This window comes from Prinia subflava, chromosome 7 (assembly GCF_021018805.1).
Source record: "Prinia subflava isolate CZ2003 ecotype Zambia chromosome 7, Cam_Psub_1.2, whole genome shotgun sequence".
NCBI lineage: Eukaryota > Metazoa > Chordata > Aves > Passeriformes > Cisticolidae > Prinia > Prinia subflava.
Window position 1 is genome coordinate 4,971,275 of NC_086253.1, and position 20,609 is coordinate 4,991,883.

The 20,609-nt window shown below is 51.8% G+C and overlaps 1 protein-coding gene across 1 annotated transcript; it reads right to left on the reverse strand.

Moving 5' to 3' along the window:
* Window positions 1-733: 733 nt before the first annotated feature.
* RPIA (ribose 5-phosphate isomerase A) lies at window positions 734-18,639 on the reverse strand. The gene is made up of 9 exons (XM_063401393.1): window positions 18,358-18,639; window positions 12,663-12,723; window positions 10,579-10,634; window positions 6,755-6,814; window positions 5,853-5,917; window positions 5,458-5,526; window positions 4,811-4,952; window positions 4,200-4,299; window positions 734-1,944 (listed from the first exon to the last, which is right to left on the reverse strand). Exons 1-9 carry the CDS (start codon window positions 18,538-18,540, stop codon window positions 1,847-1,849), a joined length of 834 nt encoding a protein of 277 aa, XP_063257463.1. The 5' UTR covers window positions 18,541-18,639; the 3' UTR covers window positions 734-1,846.
* Window positions 18,640-20,609: the final 1,970 nt, after the last annotated feature.

The following is a 20,609-nucleotide window of genomic DNA, read 5'->3' on the forward strand; positions in this document are numbered from 1 at the left end:
ACCCACTCAAAGTCCCACCCCAGCAGGGGAATCTGCTGCCAAAGCCCCTGGGGATCCACCTCAGCACCCAGAGCAGCTCAGGAATCAGACCTGCCCATCTTCAGGCTAAGGAGCCCCTGCTAGGCACAAAGCTGAATGAGATCACGGCTGGTGCAGGGCCAGACAGTAATGGTGCAGTAATGGGTTTATTGGCTTTTTGAGAAGGAGCTGTTTGATTTCAGACAGAGGAGAGTCAACAGCAGCATTCGCTCCAGCTAATCTCATTTCCAGCACACGCTGAGTGAGAAGGCACTTGGGCACAAAGCTGTGCTCGATTGCTCTCTGTTTGTCCAGGATTACATTAGCAGCCCAAGAGCATCTGAAAACAGCCCCCAGCCAGAGCCAGGGCTTTGCAAATGGCTCCTGCAGCGCCAGGCTTGAGGGAAAAGAAACCCCAGTGTCTCCAGCAAGCTGCTGGCATTTGCTCAGTACAAGAGCTGGATTTGGATGCACAGGTTTTAGATGTGTAAATTGAAGACAGTGTCTGTTGAGGAAAGTACTGCAGATAACAAGTGTTGACCAGATAATTTGGTTCATTTTAAATAATTCATTTACCTTAAGCAAAAAGAAATCAAAAGCAGAAGGGTTGTTTGGCCGGAGTGCTTGCCAGGGGGAAGTTAGCAGAAGTTGGCCTGACCATGATCTACCCCATTATCCACAAAATAAATCACTCTGAGAAAAAATTACCACCAAGTCTTGTATAACAGCTCTTTATTTCAGTGTCTAAAACACAGAGAGGGCTTGCATTTCGACATCAGAACCATGCAAAGCACCTATACACCAAAAATGAGATTTTGAACGAGTGTCTCTCTCCTGCTACACGTGGAAAATTTAGGCAGGAAGACTCCACTTTCCTGTGTGTTCTGCTCTATCCTTCCACAAATCAACCAGCCGTGAGGGGGGATGATTAACCTTTATTCCAAACCAAATTATTTGCCACTGAACACTATTCCATACTGCCCTAAGCTGCTAAAATATGCTCCTGTAAACTTCATCAAGCACCCAGTTCTGCTCTTGGTCTACAAGGACGAAGTCCCAAACATCTCCAGCTACAGGACAGACTTTAATCAGAGGTACTGAATTAAATAAGAGCAGAGTTTGGCTCAAAGGATGAATGTCTCCTCCATTCAGAAGCCCAGAAAAGGCCCTTATTAATGTCCCAGAAAGGGAGATGTAGAACCACCCTAGGCTCAGAGAATTGTCATGGTGCACAGAGGACAACCAGACATCCTGAACTATTAAAAAACAGTGGTATAGAAAAATAAAAGGCATAAAATACTGAACCAAAAAGGTTCCAAATAAGGCATCAGCAGGTCCCAACTGGATGTGCTCCTGTTACATACATCACCCTCCCAGCCAGGATAGTTAGGAATGATGCATTAGGATTGTATTTCTGACTTCCATCATTAAGCACTATGAGCAACCAGAAGGGTTCAAGTTCTCTTTGAAAAAAAAAGAAAAAAAAAAACAACAACCCTCCAAACACAAAACCAGGGAGTAATGTTTTGGTAAGTATTTCTTAGAAAAGAAAATAAAAACGTTAAAGCAATTCGTTGAAACGACTCATTAAAAAAAGACGACATTCCTGTAAAGTAAAAATATATATATATATAAATAGAATCTATTTTCTGTTTGTTTCTTTGTTCACGTGGTTTGTTTGTTTGTTTAAAAAAAGAAGACATTCAGTATCACGCCAGCGGGCTGCGATGGGCGCTCCCGCGGGTCTCCTGCGACAGCCGCCGCTCCTTAAGGCAAAACGTCGGGGTTGGCACAGTCAGGATGGCCGAGTGCCCATGGCAGGGCCCTGTCAGCAGGGCTGCCTCTCCCTGAGGCTGACAGAGCCGTCCTCCATCCCAAAATACACCACCTGTGCCATGTCGATGAACAGCCCCGTCTCCACCACGCCTGCAAACGAGAGAGCGCTGGTTACTGCCACGGCCGACCCCGTGCTGTGGTATTTTTGGGGCTTAGAGACTCCAGCCTGCTGGGAGCTGCTGACTCCTTTCCCAAGGGAAAAGTTTCTTAGGAAAGCTTCTTCCCAAAGCAATCTTCCTTTCCCCAAAGCAATCTTCCTTTCCCCAAAGCAATCTTCCTTTCCCCAAAACAATCTTCCTTTCCCCAAAACAATCTTCCTTTCCCCAAAACAATCTTCCTTTCCCCAAAACAATCTTCCTTTCCCCAAAACAATCTTCCTTTCCCCAAAACAATCATTCTCCAGGTGGTGTTTTGCCTTTCTGTTACATTCTATTGTGGCTGTTTCTCTAGCTTGACCAATGGGATTGGGGAGGTGTCATTCCTGCTCACCAATTGTGTTAAGTCTTTGTTGGAACACCTTATAAAATCAGATAAATTAAGGTTTTTTGTGCCTTTTGCTTTCTGAAATACTTGGAGTCTTTCATCTTTTGTTTGTGTCCTATAGCAACTGTGCTCCTGCCCTCTGCTCTGCCTGTGCTTTTGCACCAGTGGCTCCACCAGAGGTTTGGAGAAGTGTCCAACCTGTATCGGCCACACAGGAGCTTCTGGGAAATCTTTTCCATGCAAAACTCTGCAAAAACTCTGCAGAGACTGAGAAGCAACTCCCAAAGCTCCCATGCTGCCCCAGCCACGCTGCTGCACCAACACAATCATGAGAACAGCATTTTCTGCCATCTGATGACCCGTGTGAGCAAGAGGAAGCTACACACTCTCACAGGACTGGGGATCATCTGCAAGACTATCCTGTAAGGGATCAGCTGGCTAACACTTGTTCAAATGTTAAAACTCAGCACCTCTGGTGATACCTCTGCAATTTGTGGCCCATTTGTAAATGTACTTTTGATTGCATTTAATTATGGGGTGCTCCTAACTTCCCAGTGATCACTGAGACACAGCCAGAGGCCAGGAGGGTGGATAGAAACAGAGGACAAGGGCTACCACAAGCACAGGGTGGCCAAAACCCTTCTCCCAGCATTGCATTCAGGCTTTAACAGTCTCACATTTAGGCTCCACTTCTGGGTAGGGAAGAAGCTCCTCTTCCCTTAGCAGGTACATTTCTGAGCAGAAAACAGTGCTGAGACCACACCCACAGGGTGGGACAGGTCCCATTATTTACTGTTCCTTTCTCAACCAAAAAGAAATGCAGGGAAGAAGTTCCTGCTGTGCAGAGCAACCAGGCACTGTCTCTTGCACAGACACAACTCTGGGGATACAGAGATTTGTACAGCCACAGGCACCAACTGGAGTAGGATGCACCAGAGGCAGCCCAGACCAGCAGTGGGGAACCTTCCAAGCCCAACAATTCTGTGACAAGAACTACTGAGGGAAGCAAAACCACTGACCAGAAACAGCCAGAAGTTACTGCCACTCTTCACCCAGCCTACACCCACAGCCTCTGCCTGGTCTGGTGTTTCAGCTGCAGAGCCAGGACAGTATATGGCTGCTTTGTGAGGATGCTGGCGTTTGTGCAACAAGATCCCAAAGTGCTCCTGCATGTTCTGGCAGTGAAGGCAGGGCTTCAGGGATTATCAGGCTTTGCCAAGACATCCAGAGGCTGCTTCCCTGAAGACTCAGAGCCTTCCCTGAGTGCCAGTGCCCCTGGGCAGACCTGGATGATCCAGAGGCAGCTCTTGCCTGGGCAGCAGGTCTCATGCAAGGCAGGAGTCCTTGCAAACAGGTTGTTTTGTTTGCAAACAGAGCACTCAGCCACTGCTGCTCGAGCCCAGCAAGAGCTTGGGCACACTTTATCCTCACAGCAAGGCCAGCAGGGTGGGCTTCCCAATGGGAATGGGATGCAGAGCTGTAAGCAGCTCCTGGAAAATAGCATAATACAGTGCAAGCCCTCCCTCCAGAGTGCACTGGTGTTTCCACTGGAAGTCCCTCTCTAAATGGGCACAAGGAGAGTAAGGAAGAGGACAGGACTGTTGTGCCTAATGGGAAATAGTGTCAACATCAACCAGCATCATTCCAGGTTTTCACCACCACGTGGAGAAAGCCACATGGGCACAACTGCACCAATTGAGCTGACTCTCTCTTGAGTAGAGACAAATACAGGGACCTGCAGGAGGGCAGCCAATACACACACACATTTCCTCATATCCAGGAGGGAGCTGCCACAGTCCAAGTTAATTATCACACACCAAGCCTCAGCCAGCTTTTGTAGTTTTTAAAAACTCAGGCATCACCTGGTATCATCTTTATAGCGGTGTTCACTTCACGCCACTCGTGGACCTTGTCAAACTTCCAGTCCAGGATGAAGTTCCCGTTGTCGGTCACCACAGGGCCCTGGAAGCACACCCAGTTGTCATGGCATGAGCCCTGTGTCCCCTGATCCCAGCCAGGGACTGTCACAGCCCTCACTGGGACCAGCTGTCCCCACTGCAGTGGTTTGGAGCCATCGTTCAAGTAAATTTGGGCCGTTCCCACAACAAACCTGTCAGTGAAACCATCACCCCCAACTCGAGACCTTCTGTGGCAGCTCAGAGTGCCCTGCAGCCCCCCAGCACCCCCCAGCACCCCCAGGGCAACAGGTCAGACCCCAGCTGGCAATCCCTCTGCTCCCTGCTCCGGGATGCTTCTTTAGGAGTCACAGCCAGAGAGGCTTTGTTCAGTGAGCAGCCCCAACACCTAAATACGCAATTCAGTAACCAAAGTGTAATAAGGAGGAATTACACCAGATGTCACTTGTGGGAGTGCAAGCCCAGATTTCACTAGATGAAGGGCCAGACCTCTGGCCCTCCCTTTGCCCAGGTTCAGGAGGTTCCTCAGGGGATGCAGGGCTTCCAGGGACACTCACTGCTTTGTTAACAGCCATCCGCAGCTCCACGACACCGCCGAATTTCTTGGTCAGGGCCCTGGTGACAGGGACATAAGCCATGGGGATGACCTCGATTGGAACTCCCTTCTTCCACTGCTCCCCGAGGCTGTCAGATTTTTTCCTGAGGGCACAGTTTGAGGTGGGATTAATGCTGGACATCACACTGCTGACACCATTAACATCACCCCAGGCCCCTTGCAAACCCCTCAGGCACAAGGCTCGGGAGGAGATAGGGTCAGTCCATGAGTGCCCTGCTGCAGCAAGAGCCACTTCAGTTCACAATGCTCTATCCACTCACAAGCCCTGTTTTGACATGCTTTGGACAAGCAGAACAGGAGTTGTTTTTTCCACAGCCCCATGGCTGGAAAATTTATCCCATGCTGACAATCACTGGGCTCAGAGAGCAGAACTGCCACTTCCCCACAAGCTCTGCTGACTCCCAAGCAGGCCTGCTGAGTTGAAAATTAAGAAAAAAGATAAATTGAATTGCTGAATACGGGGAGCCAGGTTCATTTCCACCCATTCCTGCTTTCCTGTAACCATTGGAATGACAATAATGGCCTAACACAGCACCATCTGAAACCTCCCATGGAGGAGAAAGGTATTATGAACAGTAATATCTTCACCTGTAATCAGCAATAACAATGAAGCACTTTGCAAATCCTGCAACTATCTTCTCCTGTGTCAAGCAGCCACTGCAAGGGGGAAAAAAAATAAAAACAAAACCAGAAAACATCAGACTGCTCCTCACTGTGCCTAATGGCCTTGAAGTCCAGTCCCCTCCAATATGTCCTTGCTGGTTTTAGTGCTGGCATTGCCCCACTTATCCTCCTCATCCTCACCCCTCACTTTGTGTCCTTGTCCCTGGCAGCCTTGGCAGGAGCGATCTCCCACTGTGTGTGCACACACAGCCCTGCACAGGATCCTCTCCAGCCCACCCCAGACACCCACAGCCACCCAGGGGTGCTCAGAGCCCCCCACCAGCACTGGGACAGACAGACAGAGGGACAGCAAGGCTCACCCGCCACCTTTGATAAGGTTGAGGTCAGAATCCACCTCGTCTGCTCCATCAATGGCAACATCAAGCTGTGGGAAGAGGAGAAAAAGGATGTGGAAACCCCTCGTGTGCAGCATCCAGGCCCTGCTCCTGGTGCAGCTCCAGGGGTGGAGCATCCCAAGCAGCAGTCACAAATGTCACCAGAGCTGGGACACCTCGATGCCAGCCTGGCCAGAGACAAGTGTCTCATGGGCCACCCAAGGATACCCTGAGAGCACCCAGGCTCCCCTAACAAGCACAGGCATGTGAGAGGAAGAGAAACCCAAAGCAGCTGCTGGCCTGCAAGGCACATCTCGTTTAAGGACCAGAGTGCAAGATTTTCTCAGGAAAAATCTTTGACAGCTCGGCAATATCCCTGTCTCAAGCCTCATCCTGGGAGAGATGCCAAGCACCTGGAGGCAACACAACTCAGCAGCCTTCCTGCCATCTACAGGGACAAGAACTAAGACAGAACTTGGGGGAAAAATAAACTAAACCTGTTAAAATCATAGAATCATTAAGGTTAGAAAAGACCTATAAGATCATTGAGTCCAACCATTCAGCAGACACTGCCAGGTCCCCACTAAACCATGTCCTTCAACATCAAATCTACATGTTTTTGAACACTTCCAGGGATGCTGATTCCACCACTGCCCTGGGCAGCCTACTCTGGTGCTTAACCAACCTTTCAGTGAAGAAATTTCTCCTAATATCCAACCTGAACCTCCTGTGGCACAACTTGAGGCTGTTTCCTGTTGTCCCAACTCAAGTTCTGCAATGTGGCTGTCCAAACTCAGCCTCAGGGGAGGACTAAGGAGCCTGGATGCTTTCTGAAGGACCAGGTGAGAGGAGGGCCAGGTGAGATCTCCCCTCCAGGTCCCACTTACCTCTGGATTTCGGTCCAAGTCACTCAGTGGTAAGCCATTCTGCAGGATCAGCTGACGGGCCTGTGCACCAAGAAAATAAACACCATTTACCAGTGGCAGGAAAGGAAAAGAGACTCTTGGTGAATTCATTCCCTGGCTGCAGCAAGGATGGAGCCTCCCTGGGAGAGCTCCACTGCTCCCCTCTGAGCTCGTGCAGAGGCTGCAGCAGGAACACGCAGCAAGGAGAAAATGATGTTTCCAGACCAGAGCAGTTTAATCAAAAGAAAATCCTGCTGCTGATTTGAACTGAAATGCTCATGTGGTGCAACAGGACTCCTGGGTTTGGGCCTCTCCATACTAAATAGCAGGAGGCCTCATCAGCTTGGTGGGAATCTCTTGTATCTAAGCACTAACGCAGATACAGAATTTTTAAATCCTGTGTTGTTTCAGCTTGGACATCATTCTCCCTCACACCCATCCAGCCCTTCTTATCTCCTTTGCCTGAAAAATGGAAGCAAGAAAATTAAATATTTACACCACAGTAATGTGGAACTAACAGAGAAAATATTCTTCATATTGGAAACGAGCTAAAAAGTAAACAACAAATGCACAATTCGTGGGAAAAGTGTGGGAAGCTGCTGAAACGGCTGCTTGGTGGCTCTGATCCTCGTTTCCTGCGGTGGCCGTGTGTTTCCCTCTAGTGGCAACACAACACAGGGCATCCAGAGCTGCCCTTGGCTCGGCCCCTCAGCTGAAACAGGGAATCACTGAATTGTTTAGCCGGCTTTACCAACACCAAGTCCAGCTCTTAACCCAGCACTGCCCAGGCCACCACTAAACCATGTCCCCACCAAGTGCCACATGTACCTGGCTTCTACATCCCTCCAGGGATGGTGACTCCACCACTGCCCTGGGCAGCCTGTTTAGTGCTTGACCACCTTCTCAGAGAAGAAATTTTCCCTAATACCCAATCTAAACCTCTCCTGGCACAACCTGGGGCCATTTCCTCTTGTCCTGTTATTTGTTACTTTGGGGAAGAGACCAACCTCGACGTGGCTGCCCCTCCTGTCAGGGAGTTGTGGAGAGTGAGAAGGTCCCCTCTGAGATTCCTGTTCTCCAGGCTGAGCCCTCCAGCCCCTCCTCATCACACCCGTGCTCAACTTCCTCCTCTGGACACGCTCCAGCCCCTCTGTGCCTTTCCTGTCATGAGGCACAAACCTGAGCACCAGGATTTGAGGTGCAGCCTCACCAGTGCCCAGCACAGGGGGACAATCCCTGCCCTGGTCCTGCTGGCCACACCACTGCTGATCCAGGCATTGGCCTCCTTGGCCACCTGGGCACATTTTGGCTCCTGTTCAGCCACTGTCACCAGCACCCCCAGGGCCTTTTCCTCTGGGCCACTCTCCATCCACTCAGCCTCTGGCCTGGAGTCCTGCAGGCGTTGTTGTGGCCAAAGTGCAGACCCAGAACTTGTTGAACTGGCCTTGGTCTGTCCATCCAGCCTGCCCAAATCCCCTGCAGGGCTTTCCTGCCCTCCTGCAGACCAACACTCCCACCCAGCTTGGTGTCCTCTGCTGAATCTCTAACTGGTTGAATATTCCATGTTACAAATCATCATTCGAGTGAGATTCCCTCCTTGCACAGACTCTGCTTGAGTCAAAACTTGTTACCATGCTGCAGCTAGATCAAGAAACCCCAGTGCAATAGCCTGCATCAGCTGATTCCTCTGAATTCTACCCACTAACAGAGTGCATCAGTCACAGGTACTGGCATCCCACAGGCATTAGAATTAGCAGGTGGCACTCCTGGCAATGAGATTTGATTTGAAGAGTTTATCACGGCATTTCAGAGCATGCAGTTTTAACACTCACGGCCTGTGGGGCCCCTAAGGACTCACAAAATGAAAGGAATAAAAATCAGTGGGTGGGCATTCATCACAAGGTGTCCACAAAAGGAGATTCCAGGGATCTGGGGAATTGAAAGCATTGAAAAACACTGTGCTGCACATGCAGGCCAGACCCTGAACAGGCTTAAAGTCCGCGGTGTGGCAACGAGGTGGCTTGGCTCTCTCCAGGCTCTGCAGGGCAATGGGAGCAGGGGGAACCAAAAGCAGAGCTCCACAACTGAGGGGAAGTGGTGGTAACTGCACAGCACTGGCAGGAGCAGCCCCACTCCGTGCTCTCAGTGAAAAGAGACAACGCAACGGGGACAGATACTTACCCTGCTCTAGCTTTACTGATGGTGATGGATTAATGACCTGACAACAGGGAAGGGAGGAGTATAAAAACCCACTGAAACCAACTCTTCCTTGCCAGTGACTCAGGCAGCCATCTACACCTGTGCACAGTGAAAATAAAACACTGTTTTGCTGACCTGGGAGTGCTCCACTTGGAATCTGGTTGATGTCTAAAGGACTGCAAGAGATACAAGGCAGCCCCGTGCTGGGAATTTTGGCTCCTGCAGGTGTACAGTCTCTCTCTTCCCTTTAACAGCAACTTTTTTGTTTTATTGGTAAGAAACTCGGTGTTAAATGAATTATGACAACATTTCAAGGCAGGACAGGCTCCAGCCCACGCTCACCACAAGAGCTCCATCAATATTTTCTTTAAGAACTAATGACTGGACTCAGAGCACTTCTCCTAGATTCAAAGGGGACATGACATTTCAGGGTGGGAATCCTTTGAGACAGATCAAAGACAGACCCACCACAGTCTACATAAGCAACAGAGGTACTGATATAGGTTAATTTTATTTTGTTTTTTAATTTATTTTCTGGCCTTTGCAGCACCCTGCATTATACCCCAGTTGTTTGCAACAGCTGGGAAGAGAGAGCCCTGTCACCCCCACACCTAAACAACTGCAGGGTAAGACAGGTTAGATTTTCCTAAGATTTTAGGATAGTTCAGGTTGGTCTCTATCCAACCTCCAGGTCAAAGCAGGGTCAGCTCCAGGTTGCTCAGGGCTTTACCCACCCAGTCCCTGAAAACCTCCCAGGACAGGCTCTGCCCTGACTGCCCTCACGGTGACAAGGGGGTGACAAAAGTACAGTCCCCAGGCCCACACCAGGACCATGAGAAGGACACATGTCCAATTTCCTGACGGGGGTATTGCCACCCAGCCTTGAAAACCCCTCAGGTGGTCCCCATCTTGTCACCTCTGCCTGCCCAAAAGGAGGTTCCCACTTCAGGGAACAGAGGCAAAGACATCAAACCTAGTTGCCAAAGGCATGGGAGATGCCCAGAAGTTTCCCTAGCAGATCTGTATTCCACCACCAAGCCATGTTCTCCCTCTCCCCCCAGCCCTCTCAACATCTAGCTTGGTATGAACCAATTCCTGCAAAGGCTGCACAGCAAATGAGAGATTAAGCCATTTTCTTTTCTGCAATTTCTTATGAAATCCAGCTGGCTGCATTTGAAGTTCCTGCTGAAAACACAAGAGCTTGCTATTATTCTTTACAGCTGTCAGGGCTGATACAGACTCCAAGGAGACAAAGTGTCTCCAGTGAGCTTTGCACTACGAGTCTGGTTCACCACTAAGCAGCATTTTCCTGCCAGTGGGACCCAGAGGAAGCCACACACCAACCCTGACACATGCAGCCTCACCACACTGGCTGCAAACACACCTCCCAGCCCTGAGCTCAGGTCAGGGCAACACAGCACCACCACCTTCCTTGTGAGCTCTTCCTGTAGGCTGCACCACGACTGCTTTCAGTGGTGCTTTTGGTTCATTCACACCACTTTGGTTCATTCCTTGCCCCAGAGAAGGGCAAGGTGGCCTCCCACAGCCCAGGGGGATCCCTGCAGGAGTGTTTGGACTGGCAGAAAGCAAAGGAGGAAAGCACTCACCTGAAAGGATGTAGGGATGCAGACAATTGTCAGGTTCTCCTCCTTAACTCGCTCAGCTGCAGGAAAAAAGCAGAAGCCTTGGTTTGTTCACTGCACAAGGCAAAAACACAGCAACCTTCACTTTAAGAAACCTCAGTTCAGTGCTGCAGCCCCTCTGATTCACTGCAATTACTTGCTTGGCTTGCAAATAACTCAGTCACACTCTAAATGCAAACAGGTGCCCCCTCCATAGGCTGAGGCTCAGTTTCAACAGTCAGAAATGTTTAAACACCCACTCTGGCCCAGCCCAAGCCACCAGGAGCCATTAACCTTTATGTCTCCAGCAGCAGAGGAGCCCCATCATCAAATCCTCACCTGGGAAATAGGCCCCATCCCCTCTCTCACTCCATTAGACAGGTTTTTGCTGCTCTCCATGTAAACACAGAGCTCCAGCAGCTGTCTGAAAGGTTTGCTGGCTTGTTGCCCTGGGGACATCACATGAATTTATTATAGAACATTTAAATATATAGCGGGGAAAGAACTAATAAAGTACAGTATTCCATTAAATGGAAGGAAATATTTCCTCCCCCAGGCTAACCTCAAATGACTAAAATCTATTACTAAGATATCATTATGGACAAAATGTTATTTTAGTAATTACAATAGTCAGGCACAAGCCAACAGCCCGAGAGCCAGCAGGAGCTCGAGCACCAGAGCAAGCACATGAACTCCATGCTCCAAGGTAATGCTGCTGCTGGAAGGATTGCACATGCAATACACGAGGCTGGATGTTGTTACAAGCCACATCCCAGTTCTAAAGCAATCAGGAGACATGAAAAGCCAGAATTTGCAGCCTGGAACAGCCACTCCTCTTCAAATACAATAGCCATTTATTTAGAGACTGATTCTGTGCCCAAGGAGGGAGTGGTTGCAGTACTGAGCCAAGCCCAGAAGGCTGAGCAGCAGCTCCCAGACAATGAAGTGCATCACAGAGTGGGGAAATGGGTGACAAGGGACAGCCCCAGCCCTGCTGTGACCCTGCACAGTGAAGGGCTGGGCTGTGCTCAGAACTCAGCCTGCTCTAGGCTCTGCCCAAGGGAGCTGGGGGTCACCAGGGGACTCCCCAGACAGGCAGAGCCACCCAGGTGGGACACACTGAACTGTGCTGCCCAGGGAAGTGGTGGAATCTTCATACTGCAAGTGTGGATGTAACACTTGGGAGTATGGTTTGGTGGTGAACACAGTGATGCTGCGTTAGATTTGAGGCTCTTGGAGGTGTTTTCCAACTTTTATGATTCTGTGTTTCCTCCTCTGTATTCAAGCAAGACCCCCAAGAACAACAGGGCTGATCCTACACTCCCAACCCACCATGGCCCCCACAGCAGCTCTGCTCTGCATCCAAGGACATCCAAAGTTCAGCACCTCCACAAGCAGATCTAGGGCTGAGAGTGCCCTGCAAAGGAACTTTAAACCTCTGCAGCCTCTGTAATGAGCCGTGACAGTAATTACCCTCACACTCACTTTGCAAAACTGCATTTGCCTCACTTGAATATTTGGCTGAAATTTTCTGAATCACGCCCTGAGCAAACCCCTGCACCTGGAGCAAGCAGGTAAACCTGGCTGCGGGGTACATAAATAAAATGCAGCAGGATTTCACATTCCTCATTTTCATTACACCACAGCAGGCCCTCAGTGTGAACCGTGGGGAGCAAAACGAGCCACAGGCAAACGGGTTAAAGGAAGCAGAGCAGCTGCATGGCCCCGAGCCACACAGCAAGGCAGCACTGGGCAGAGCTGGGCAAAGCTGGAACCAGACCAAGGAGCTCAGCTCCAGTTTGTGGTGGGTGCCAGTGGAGAGCTTTTCCTGGCGGTGTGGGGAGAACAGGTGGCAAATCATTACCTCCTCAGGACTCTCAGGCAAGAAATTAGGAGCCCAATGCCCAGTTTTAACCTTCAGCCTCAAGCAGGACACAGCAGCCGGTGAATAGACCCAAGGCACCAGCTCTAAGTCAGCATGCAGATGATTTAGGGTGTCTTTCAAGCAGCTGGGGCAGGTGGAAAAGGGACTTTTTGTGGTGGGAGGGACAGGAAGGGGAGCATCCTACCTAATCGTTGCACCGCGTGTACAATCGTAGATCCGCTCCCGATCCCAAGAACTTGATTGTTCTGCAAATCAAAGAGAGACACACGAATGCTCTTACTGGAGGCTCCAGATTTTTGTCCACTTTCCCCAGCAGAACTGGCATTATAAACACATGCAAGAGGAGCCTTGTCCAGGGCTGCACGTGGACACAGCATCTCAGCACTCTGCAGGCAAGGGAAGGAACACACTGTGCCAGCGAGGGCACGGCCATGCTCTGCGGCCAAGGGATTTTAATCAACTCTCCCTCTCATTAAAGGACATGTGCTTGCTAATTACCAGCACAGCCCGATCTCAGGGTGTTCAATGCACACTCACTGGTGGTTGCTGGCATTCCATGAAAGCTCTCCTGCCGGAAAGCTGTGAATTTCAGACAATACCACAGAGGAAGAAGGGGAAACAACCTCAAGATAAAATCTCCCAAGGAAGCCACACAGTAAAAGGCTGGTTTTGCTGCCAACCCCATCGTTTGTAAACAGCACAGATGCACCAGCAGCCAAAGCAGAGAGCACAGCAGCTGTTCCTGTGAATAATAAAAAATGTTTTCCAAAACAGAGTGTAAAGCTGCCTATAGGAGAGTCCAGCAAAACTTGGGAGGTGGGCGAGCCTGGCAGCATGTGCTGAAGAGGATGAAATTTTAACCACAGCTCCATCCTGGCCTTTCTCTGCACGTTGCCTGATTTAAGAAGGATCACTGCCCTGTCATCCATAACACAGATACACTCCTAAAAAGTGCTGCAGGCTGAGGGTGGATGGGTGCACTTGTGTTACTTCTGCAAGACATATTCTCTGCCATGTCAGTCTCTGTTTATTATCAGCTCAGTTTCCCACCCCCTGTAAGTGACCTGCAGCCTTCTGCACTTCCCATTTTCAGTGTATTTCATTTTCTTTGGACAGGATCCAAAACTTAAATTGACTTAAAGAGGCCCAGTATCACCACAGAGACTTCAGATGAGGAAGATATGAAGACAACCAGAGATGCAGGCACAGAGCTGTTGTGCATTATCTCTTGGACATTAGACAGATCTGGAGCTCTTTCCTCACGGGCAGCAAATGCAGATTTCGGCAGCTGTGGAAAAAGCCACACCTGCAGCACTTCAACCAGCTAAAATCTTGCTGTCACGCAAGTTTACCTGAAAAGGTGGAGTCCAACACAGGTCACACTCCCCTAGGATTAGTCATTTCTCCTGCTTCTGCAAGTTAAAAGCTTAAAGAAAACAGAAGTTCTCCAAAACCAGAGGCTCAGCCTACATCCCAGCCCTCTCTGAGCACCGTGACTTTGCAAAAGCTGGGCAGAGCAACAGGTCAGTGCTGCACCCCTGCAAGGTGGCCAGCAGAAACCCAGCAGCTCCTGAGGTTCCCAGGGTCACCCACCCAGCAGGCAGAGCCAAGCAAGGCCAGCCAAGGAAGGGGCAAGCAAAGCTGTGCAGAGGCTGGCAGGACATGGGCAGTACCAGTGCTCCCACAAGACTTGTTTTGACCTGGGGAGAGGCAGTTTCTTCTCTTTGCCCTCATTTCTGTAGGGTGGGACAGCTTCTTGGAGCAGCTGGGTACCCTAAAGGGATGGGGAAAGCCTCAGCATCGGTGACTCCACTGTAATGAAGCAGGAAGAGCTCACAAGGTCCCAGCCCATCCATTTATCAGCGATTAGAGCTGAAGCAGCACTTTAAATCAGTCTGAACTGGTGCTGTCACAGACCCTGCCGTACTGTGACTCCCCCCTCTCCCTCCTCAGCTCCAACCCCAGCCAGACCAGGGGCAAAACCAACCACAAAACATCCACTTCTAAAAACAGGGGCAGGGCAAACATGGTGAGAAGCAGAGCACCGAGGAGCAGCACCTCATGCAAAAATACTACACTTCAAGTTGTTCACTAAAAGCCCACCAAACGAAACCAAGGCACTGAGCCACAGCAGAGCTGAGGACTCTCATATGGGTGAAGTGGGCAGTGACCACAGCATTTTGTCAGCCAAGCCAAGGGCCTAAAGTCACTGCCCAGCATTACACAAGCCAACAAGGCAACACAAATGGAGCAGGATCAGCAGCACACAGGCACTGGCCAGTCCAACCTGAGATTCCAAGGTCAGAGAACAAAGAGGTCCAGCTAAAAGCAGCAGATAAATACAGAGCAAAGCCCAAAGTTTGCTCAGTCCTCTCTGGGGCAGCAGGACACAGGGCAGTACCTGCGTTTTCATTTCTAAGGGAGGCGTTGGCAGGGCCCGCCTTCAGAGGTGTTGTGTAAACACAAAGCCAGCTCTCCCCAAGCAGCTTACAGCTCTAAAGCCCCAATCCCCGTGCCAGCCCTGCTCCCCCAGGCTGTCACAGCCCCCCAGTCCACGGCCTCTGAGGCTGGTCATCCCAGTGCCCACTCCAGAACCGGGGAACTCTGCTCCTGCAACTACCCCGGGACAAGTGCTGTGGGTAAACACACCAATCTAGCTTGAAAAAAGAAAAAAAAAAGAGAGAGAAGCAATTTTTCCTCTCCTAATCCTCCCTCCCACAGCCAGGTTTACCTCGGCCACACAAGGAGCTGCTGTCCTAGCAAGGCAGGGATGGGTGTGAAGGTGGATGCCAAGTGAGGAGCCTCATCCAGTCCCAGTCCCAAGCCCCCAGTGCCACAGATTTATGGCACAGTTAAGCAAGAGAGATTTGTCCAGCAGAACCAAAACCTGGTATCTCCCACACATCCCTGTTGTGCAAAGGAAGCCTTAGCTCATTCAGAGATGAAGTTGCTCCCTCCTGAGAGCTCTAACAAGCAAACACAAAGGTATCCATTACAAACAGCAGTGCCCCCTGACAGTGCAAACTGACAGCTGAGACCATCCAGCTCCTGGGCAGTGACTCTGAGCTCCTCCACCTTTTCTTGAAACCAGCATGCACAAGCACTGGGGTATTACCCCAGACACTGCCTTATTTACTTAACCAGCATCACAAGCTGGACGTTGAACTTTAATCAACTGGAACACAGCCAGAAACATTATCCTAAGTTTGCCTGGCCATAAAACAGCACAAAGGCCAGCTATTTCATTATAAAAGTCCAAAAGTACTGGTTTTACCCCAAATCAAAGGAGCCCCCATTTATGATAACTCACAGCAACAGTGGTGTCTTGGCTCCACGCCTTGTGAGACGAGTCCTTCCTCCTATGACCCCTTAGTGCACATTTTTGGGCTTGATTTGGGTAAGAAAGGGGATTTTTAAGCAGCTGCCAGAGCCCCCAGGTTCCCCCATCTCACAAACTGATCACTTTTGATGGTGTTGGCCCGGCAGGGGCTGGGTCTCACGCAGCATGTGGCTGTGCTCTCTCAGCCAGGTAGACTGAGAAGGGGGCTGCAGAACAAGCCAAGCTTTCATGGGACATAAGGGAAACCATCAGCAACTGAACTTTAAAGCACTAACTCAGTGAGGGGGGAGCAGGAAGGAAAAGGGATATTTTTTTTTCCTCCCCTAACTGCTCATATCGACTTTGTTAGCAGCAGCTCCTCACCCCGATTTCACCACCGCTATTGCGAAAGGGCTGGCACCGATAAACCCTGCGTGACTGTAACCGTCGATCCTCAAATCGTGCCAAACTTCAGGCAGCTCCAGCCCTATCTGACATTCAAGGGGCTGATTCGAGCCCCTGGCTGCATTTCTCTCCCTGCAGAGGACAAGACAGAACGCCCTGGTCAGGGACTGTTGCTCCTTGCTTGGGTGATCAGAAATGGGGTGCAACAGCAGCGCATCCTTGGACTGGAGAAAGGAGCAGTACATGGCATTAGCCTGAACTCCCACCACAGCCCAGCTCATAGGAGGGTGCACACAGAAAGTTTGGAGGTGCAAGACATTACCCCAAATTTGGCATACACAGTGCTGAGAAGCAGTTTTTTCTCCCTTCGCTGCAGCCAAAGCGAGTGAAGTCCAAAGCGAAGGAGAAAGAGGCTCAGCAGGACCCGTCCGTGCACCCCAGGGTCCCCCTTTGCACCCAGGACTGTTCATGCTCCGAGTGAGAGGGGTATTCTCAGTGCCCCCCACTGCACCCATGAACCTCAAGGCTGCTCTATGCCCATGGCAGGAGTCCGTGCCACCTGAAGCCCATTCACGCCCTGGGAAGTTCAGTACATTCCATGGCCATGCCATACACTGGGGAGTCCCGGCACTCCACAGCCTGTCCCTGCACCGGGAGCTGCCTCGCACAGCCCTGGGTCTGTCCTTGCACTGGAAGGCTCTGTGCACTCCTGTGTTTTGTGGGGTCCTGGCACCACAGCACTGCTCTGTGCACCCCAGGGTCCATCCATGCACCAGAGATTCTGTGTACCCCACAGCCTCTCTGTGCATTGTGGGGTCCCAGCACCCCAAAGCCTGTCCCTGCACCCGGAGCCGCTCCATGAACCGCAGGGTCCATCCGTGCTCTGGGAGAGTCCGTGGCTGCTCTGTGCTTTGGGGTGTCCCTGCATCCCAGAATCGCTCCATGCATCCCAGGGTCCGTCTGTGCACCGGGGGACTCTGCACACCCTGTGGCCGCTTCGTGCTTTGGGGAGTCCCGGCACCCCAGAGCCACTCTGTGTGCTGGGGGATCCCGGACCTGTCCATGCACTGGGAAGCTCCGTGTATTTCACTGCCACTCCGAGCACTGGGGGGTCCCGGCACCCCAGAGCCTGTCCCTGCAATCCAGAGCCGCTCCATGCATGCATGGAAAGATCCGCGCACCCCCTGGCCGCTCTGTGCTTTGTGCAGTCCCGGCATCCCGGAGTCGCTCCGTGCACCGGGGGACTCCGTGCAACTCTCAGCACTTGGTGCTTTCAGAGTCCCACCGAGCACCTAGAGCCTGTCCCTGCGCCCGGAGCCGCCCCACGCAGCCCGGGACCCGTCCGTGCCTCTGAGGCTCCGACCGGGCACTGCGAGACTCCAGGCACCCCGTGGCCACTCGTGCATTGAGGGGTCCCGGCACCGCGGAGCCTGTCCCTGCACTCGGGGATCCCTCTGTGTACTGGGGGCTCCGTGCACTCCAGAGCCGCTCCATGCGCTGCGAAGCTCCGTGCACTCCACGGCCGCTCAGTGTTCTGGGGGTCCCGGCACACCAGATCTAGTACCAGCACCCCGGAGCCGCTCCCTGCACTCCATTGCCACTGCACGCCTTGGGGGACCCCAGCACCCTGCAGCCACTCTGTGCTTTGGGGGTCCCTGCACCCCGGAGTTTCTCAGTGCTTTGGGGGTCCCCGCACCCCGGAGTTTCTCAGTGCTTTGGGGGTCCCCGCACCCCGGAGTGTCTCTGTGCTTAGGGGGTCCCTGCACCCCGGAGTTTCTCCGTGCTTTGGTGGTCCCTGCACCCCGGAGTGTCTCCGTGCTTTGCGGGTCCCTGCACCCCGGAGTGTCTCCGTGCTTTGCGGGTCCCTGCACCCCGGAGTGTCTCTGTTCTTTGGGGGTCCCTGCACCCCGGAGTGTCTCTGTTCTTTGGGGGTCCCTGCACCCCGGAGTGTCTCTGTTCTTTGGGGGTCCCTGCACCCCGGAGTGTCTCTGTGCTTTGGGGGTCCCTGCACCCCGGAGTTTCTCTGTGCTTTGGGAGTCCCTGCAGCCCGGAGCCCCTCCGCGCACTCCGGGTCCGTCCGTGCTCCCGGAGGCTCCGCGCACCCCGCGGCCGCCCCGCGGCTCCGAGCCCCCCGCAGCCCCCCGGGCTGCCTCACCTGGACGTGCTTGTCCACGGCGGCGAAGGCGGCCCGCTTCTTGGCCTCCTCTGCCATGGTGCCGCCGAGCCGCCCGCGGGAGAAGCCGCGCCGCGCCGCCGCCCGCCCCGTTCGGAGCCTCCCTGGCGGCCGGGCAGCCAGGGGCGTGCTGCGGAGCAGGGCGAGCCGGCCGGGGAGCCGCATGCCGGCGCGGCCCGCCCCCGGGGGGCTCTTCCTCACGGGCTGCAGGCCTGGGCCGTGCCGGCTCCTCTCCTCCTCCGCCTCCTCCTCCTCCTCCTCTTTCTCCTCCGCCGGGAGGCTGGGACTTGTAGTGCTGCGAGCGGCGAACTACAGCTCCCACAATGCCCGACAGTCCCCGGAGCAACTTGTTGAATCGATGTATGTACATGTAAAAGTACCGAGAGACCGGGTTTGGCAGGGCTGGAAGGGTTCAGGCATGTCCGCAAAGAGCAGAGGGATGCGGGGTGTCCCACCGGGAGTGCTGGGCGAGGAGAGGGGATGGCGGGGGGAGCCCCTGCAGGCGGCCAGGCAATGCACTGAGCTCGGGGAGTTACTGAGCTCCGGCCAGGCTGCCACAGGTTTTGAGCCTTTCTCGGACTTTCACTCAAACTTTGTGGCACGATCTCCCTGGAAGTAGCAACGTGGACATGAAAAACGCCAGGAGTCCTCTGAGCACACGGTATCAACCAGCACTTAGTCCTTTACCCCACCCTGCAGGAGGTTCAGGACAAAACCCCATGGAGATCTCCTGTCCTGAAGCACAGAGCTTTTTATTTCCCATACTTTTTCCCTCTACCCTGGGTTGACATCTGATGAAGTTGTTTCTGAACATATTAGAGAGGAAAAGCAACCTTGAAGTCCCTCTACAGCAGCATTTTCACTCCTGTGAGCCACATTAGGACCATTCACAGGCACCTCAGTTCCTCTCCAGCTGCAGTCCCACAAAGGTGGATGAGAATTGCAGGTATTTATTTACCCCTTACTACTCACTCCAAGGTCAGGCCACAATTCGTAGAGAATAATCTTTTTATTCGCTCAACAGAAAAGCTTACACTGACTTCTCTTTTTTAATTCTGTGTATGACTGGCTTGCTTTGCTGCCAACCTCTGCGATTCTGCTGTGATTTTCAAGGACTAGAAACATTTCCTTTTGTTCTCCCTGGGCCGGCACATCAGTCCTTGAACAATGGAGTGGGATTTCAACAAAGACTCTTTTATCATTGCCCGGGCTTATCTCAGCTCGGTGAGGCTTTACCTTTCTGTACAGAGCCAGTGACTCGCGGTTAAGAGCAGCACGTGGTTCTATGCAGTGGTTTCTGCCAGCTGGTAATGATTTTTCCTGCAAGTTACCCATTTTAAAGAGTAAATACACACATCTAGTGGGATATATATTCAGAGGGAATCAGACCCAAGCACTGTGTTCTTCCTGGTGCAAGAAGGATAAAACTGAAGGAGCAGCTGCCTCAGCTTTGGGAGACATTACAAGAGCATGTAGTGACAGGACAAGCGGGAATGGCTTCAAACTGAGAGTAGGTTTAGATTAAATATTAAGAAAAAAACTTACTCTGGGCGTGGTGGAGCACTGGAACAGGTTGCCCGGAGAAGCTGTGACTGCCCAAGAGTTGAAAGCCAGGTTGTGAGGGAGCTCTGGGCAACCTGGTCTAGTGGAAGGCATCTCTGCCCATGGCAGGGGGTTGAAACGAGATGATCTTTAAGGTCTTTTCCAACCCAGGCCACTCTATGATTCTACGTATTCTGTTCAGCATCCTAAGTATTTGACTGAAATTAAGAACAGTCACTAGGGTTTTATGCTGACTCTCTCAAATCCCACTGTTGTGGGGAGTGTCAGTGCAGAAGTGTGGGGTGATAAACCTGTTGTACCCTCACAGCAGCGGCTGCTAGCTTTGGCTTGACACACATCTTGCAGTGCCTAGGGAAACACAAACATTTCCACTTCTAGATGATGAACTTTCTGTTAGCAATTTATCTCAATCTGTTGGTGAGCTACAGCTCCAGTGAAAGCAGAAAATCTTTCATTTATGCTGTGCTGAGCCTTGCCTGTGCACAAAAAATTGGTATTGGACATTTTAGAAATGGATCTTCTGTGAATTTCAGCAGCAACCAGCTCTGTTTGCAAACAGCTCAAAGTCCTTTTGTACAAGCCTGATTTTGTCCCATGCCAAAACCTCTACAGGAGGCAGCTCTCACCCTCTGTGCTTCAGTGTGAGGAGGTGTTTGAACCTGCTTTGAACA

Coding starts and splice junctions, on each gene's coding strand:
- RPIA (XM_063401393.1), bottom strand. CDS start 18,540: ATGCGGCTCCCCGGCCGGCTCGCCCTGCTCCGCAGCACGCCCCTGGCT. Junction 5,918..6,754: donor ACTTGGACCGAAATCCAGAG/GTAAGTGGGACC, acceptor CTCTTCCCACAG/CTTGATGTTGCCATTGATGG. Junction 4,300..4,810: donor GGATGGCTGTTAACAAAGCA/GTGAGTGTCCCT, acceptor GTGTGCTTCCAG/GGCCCTGTGGTGACCGACAA.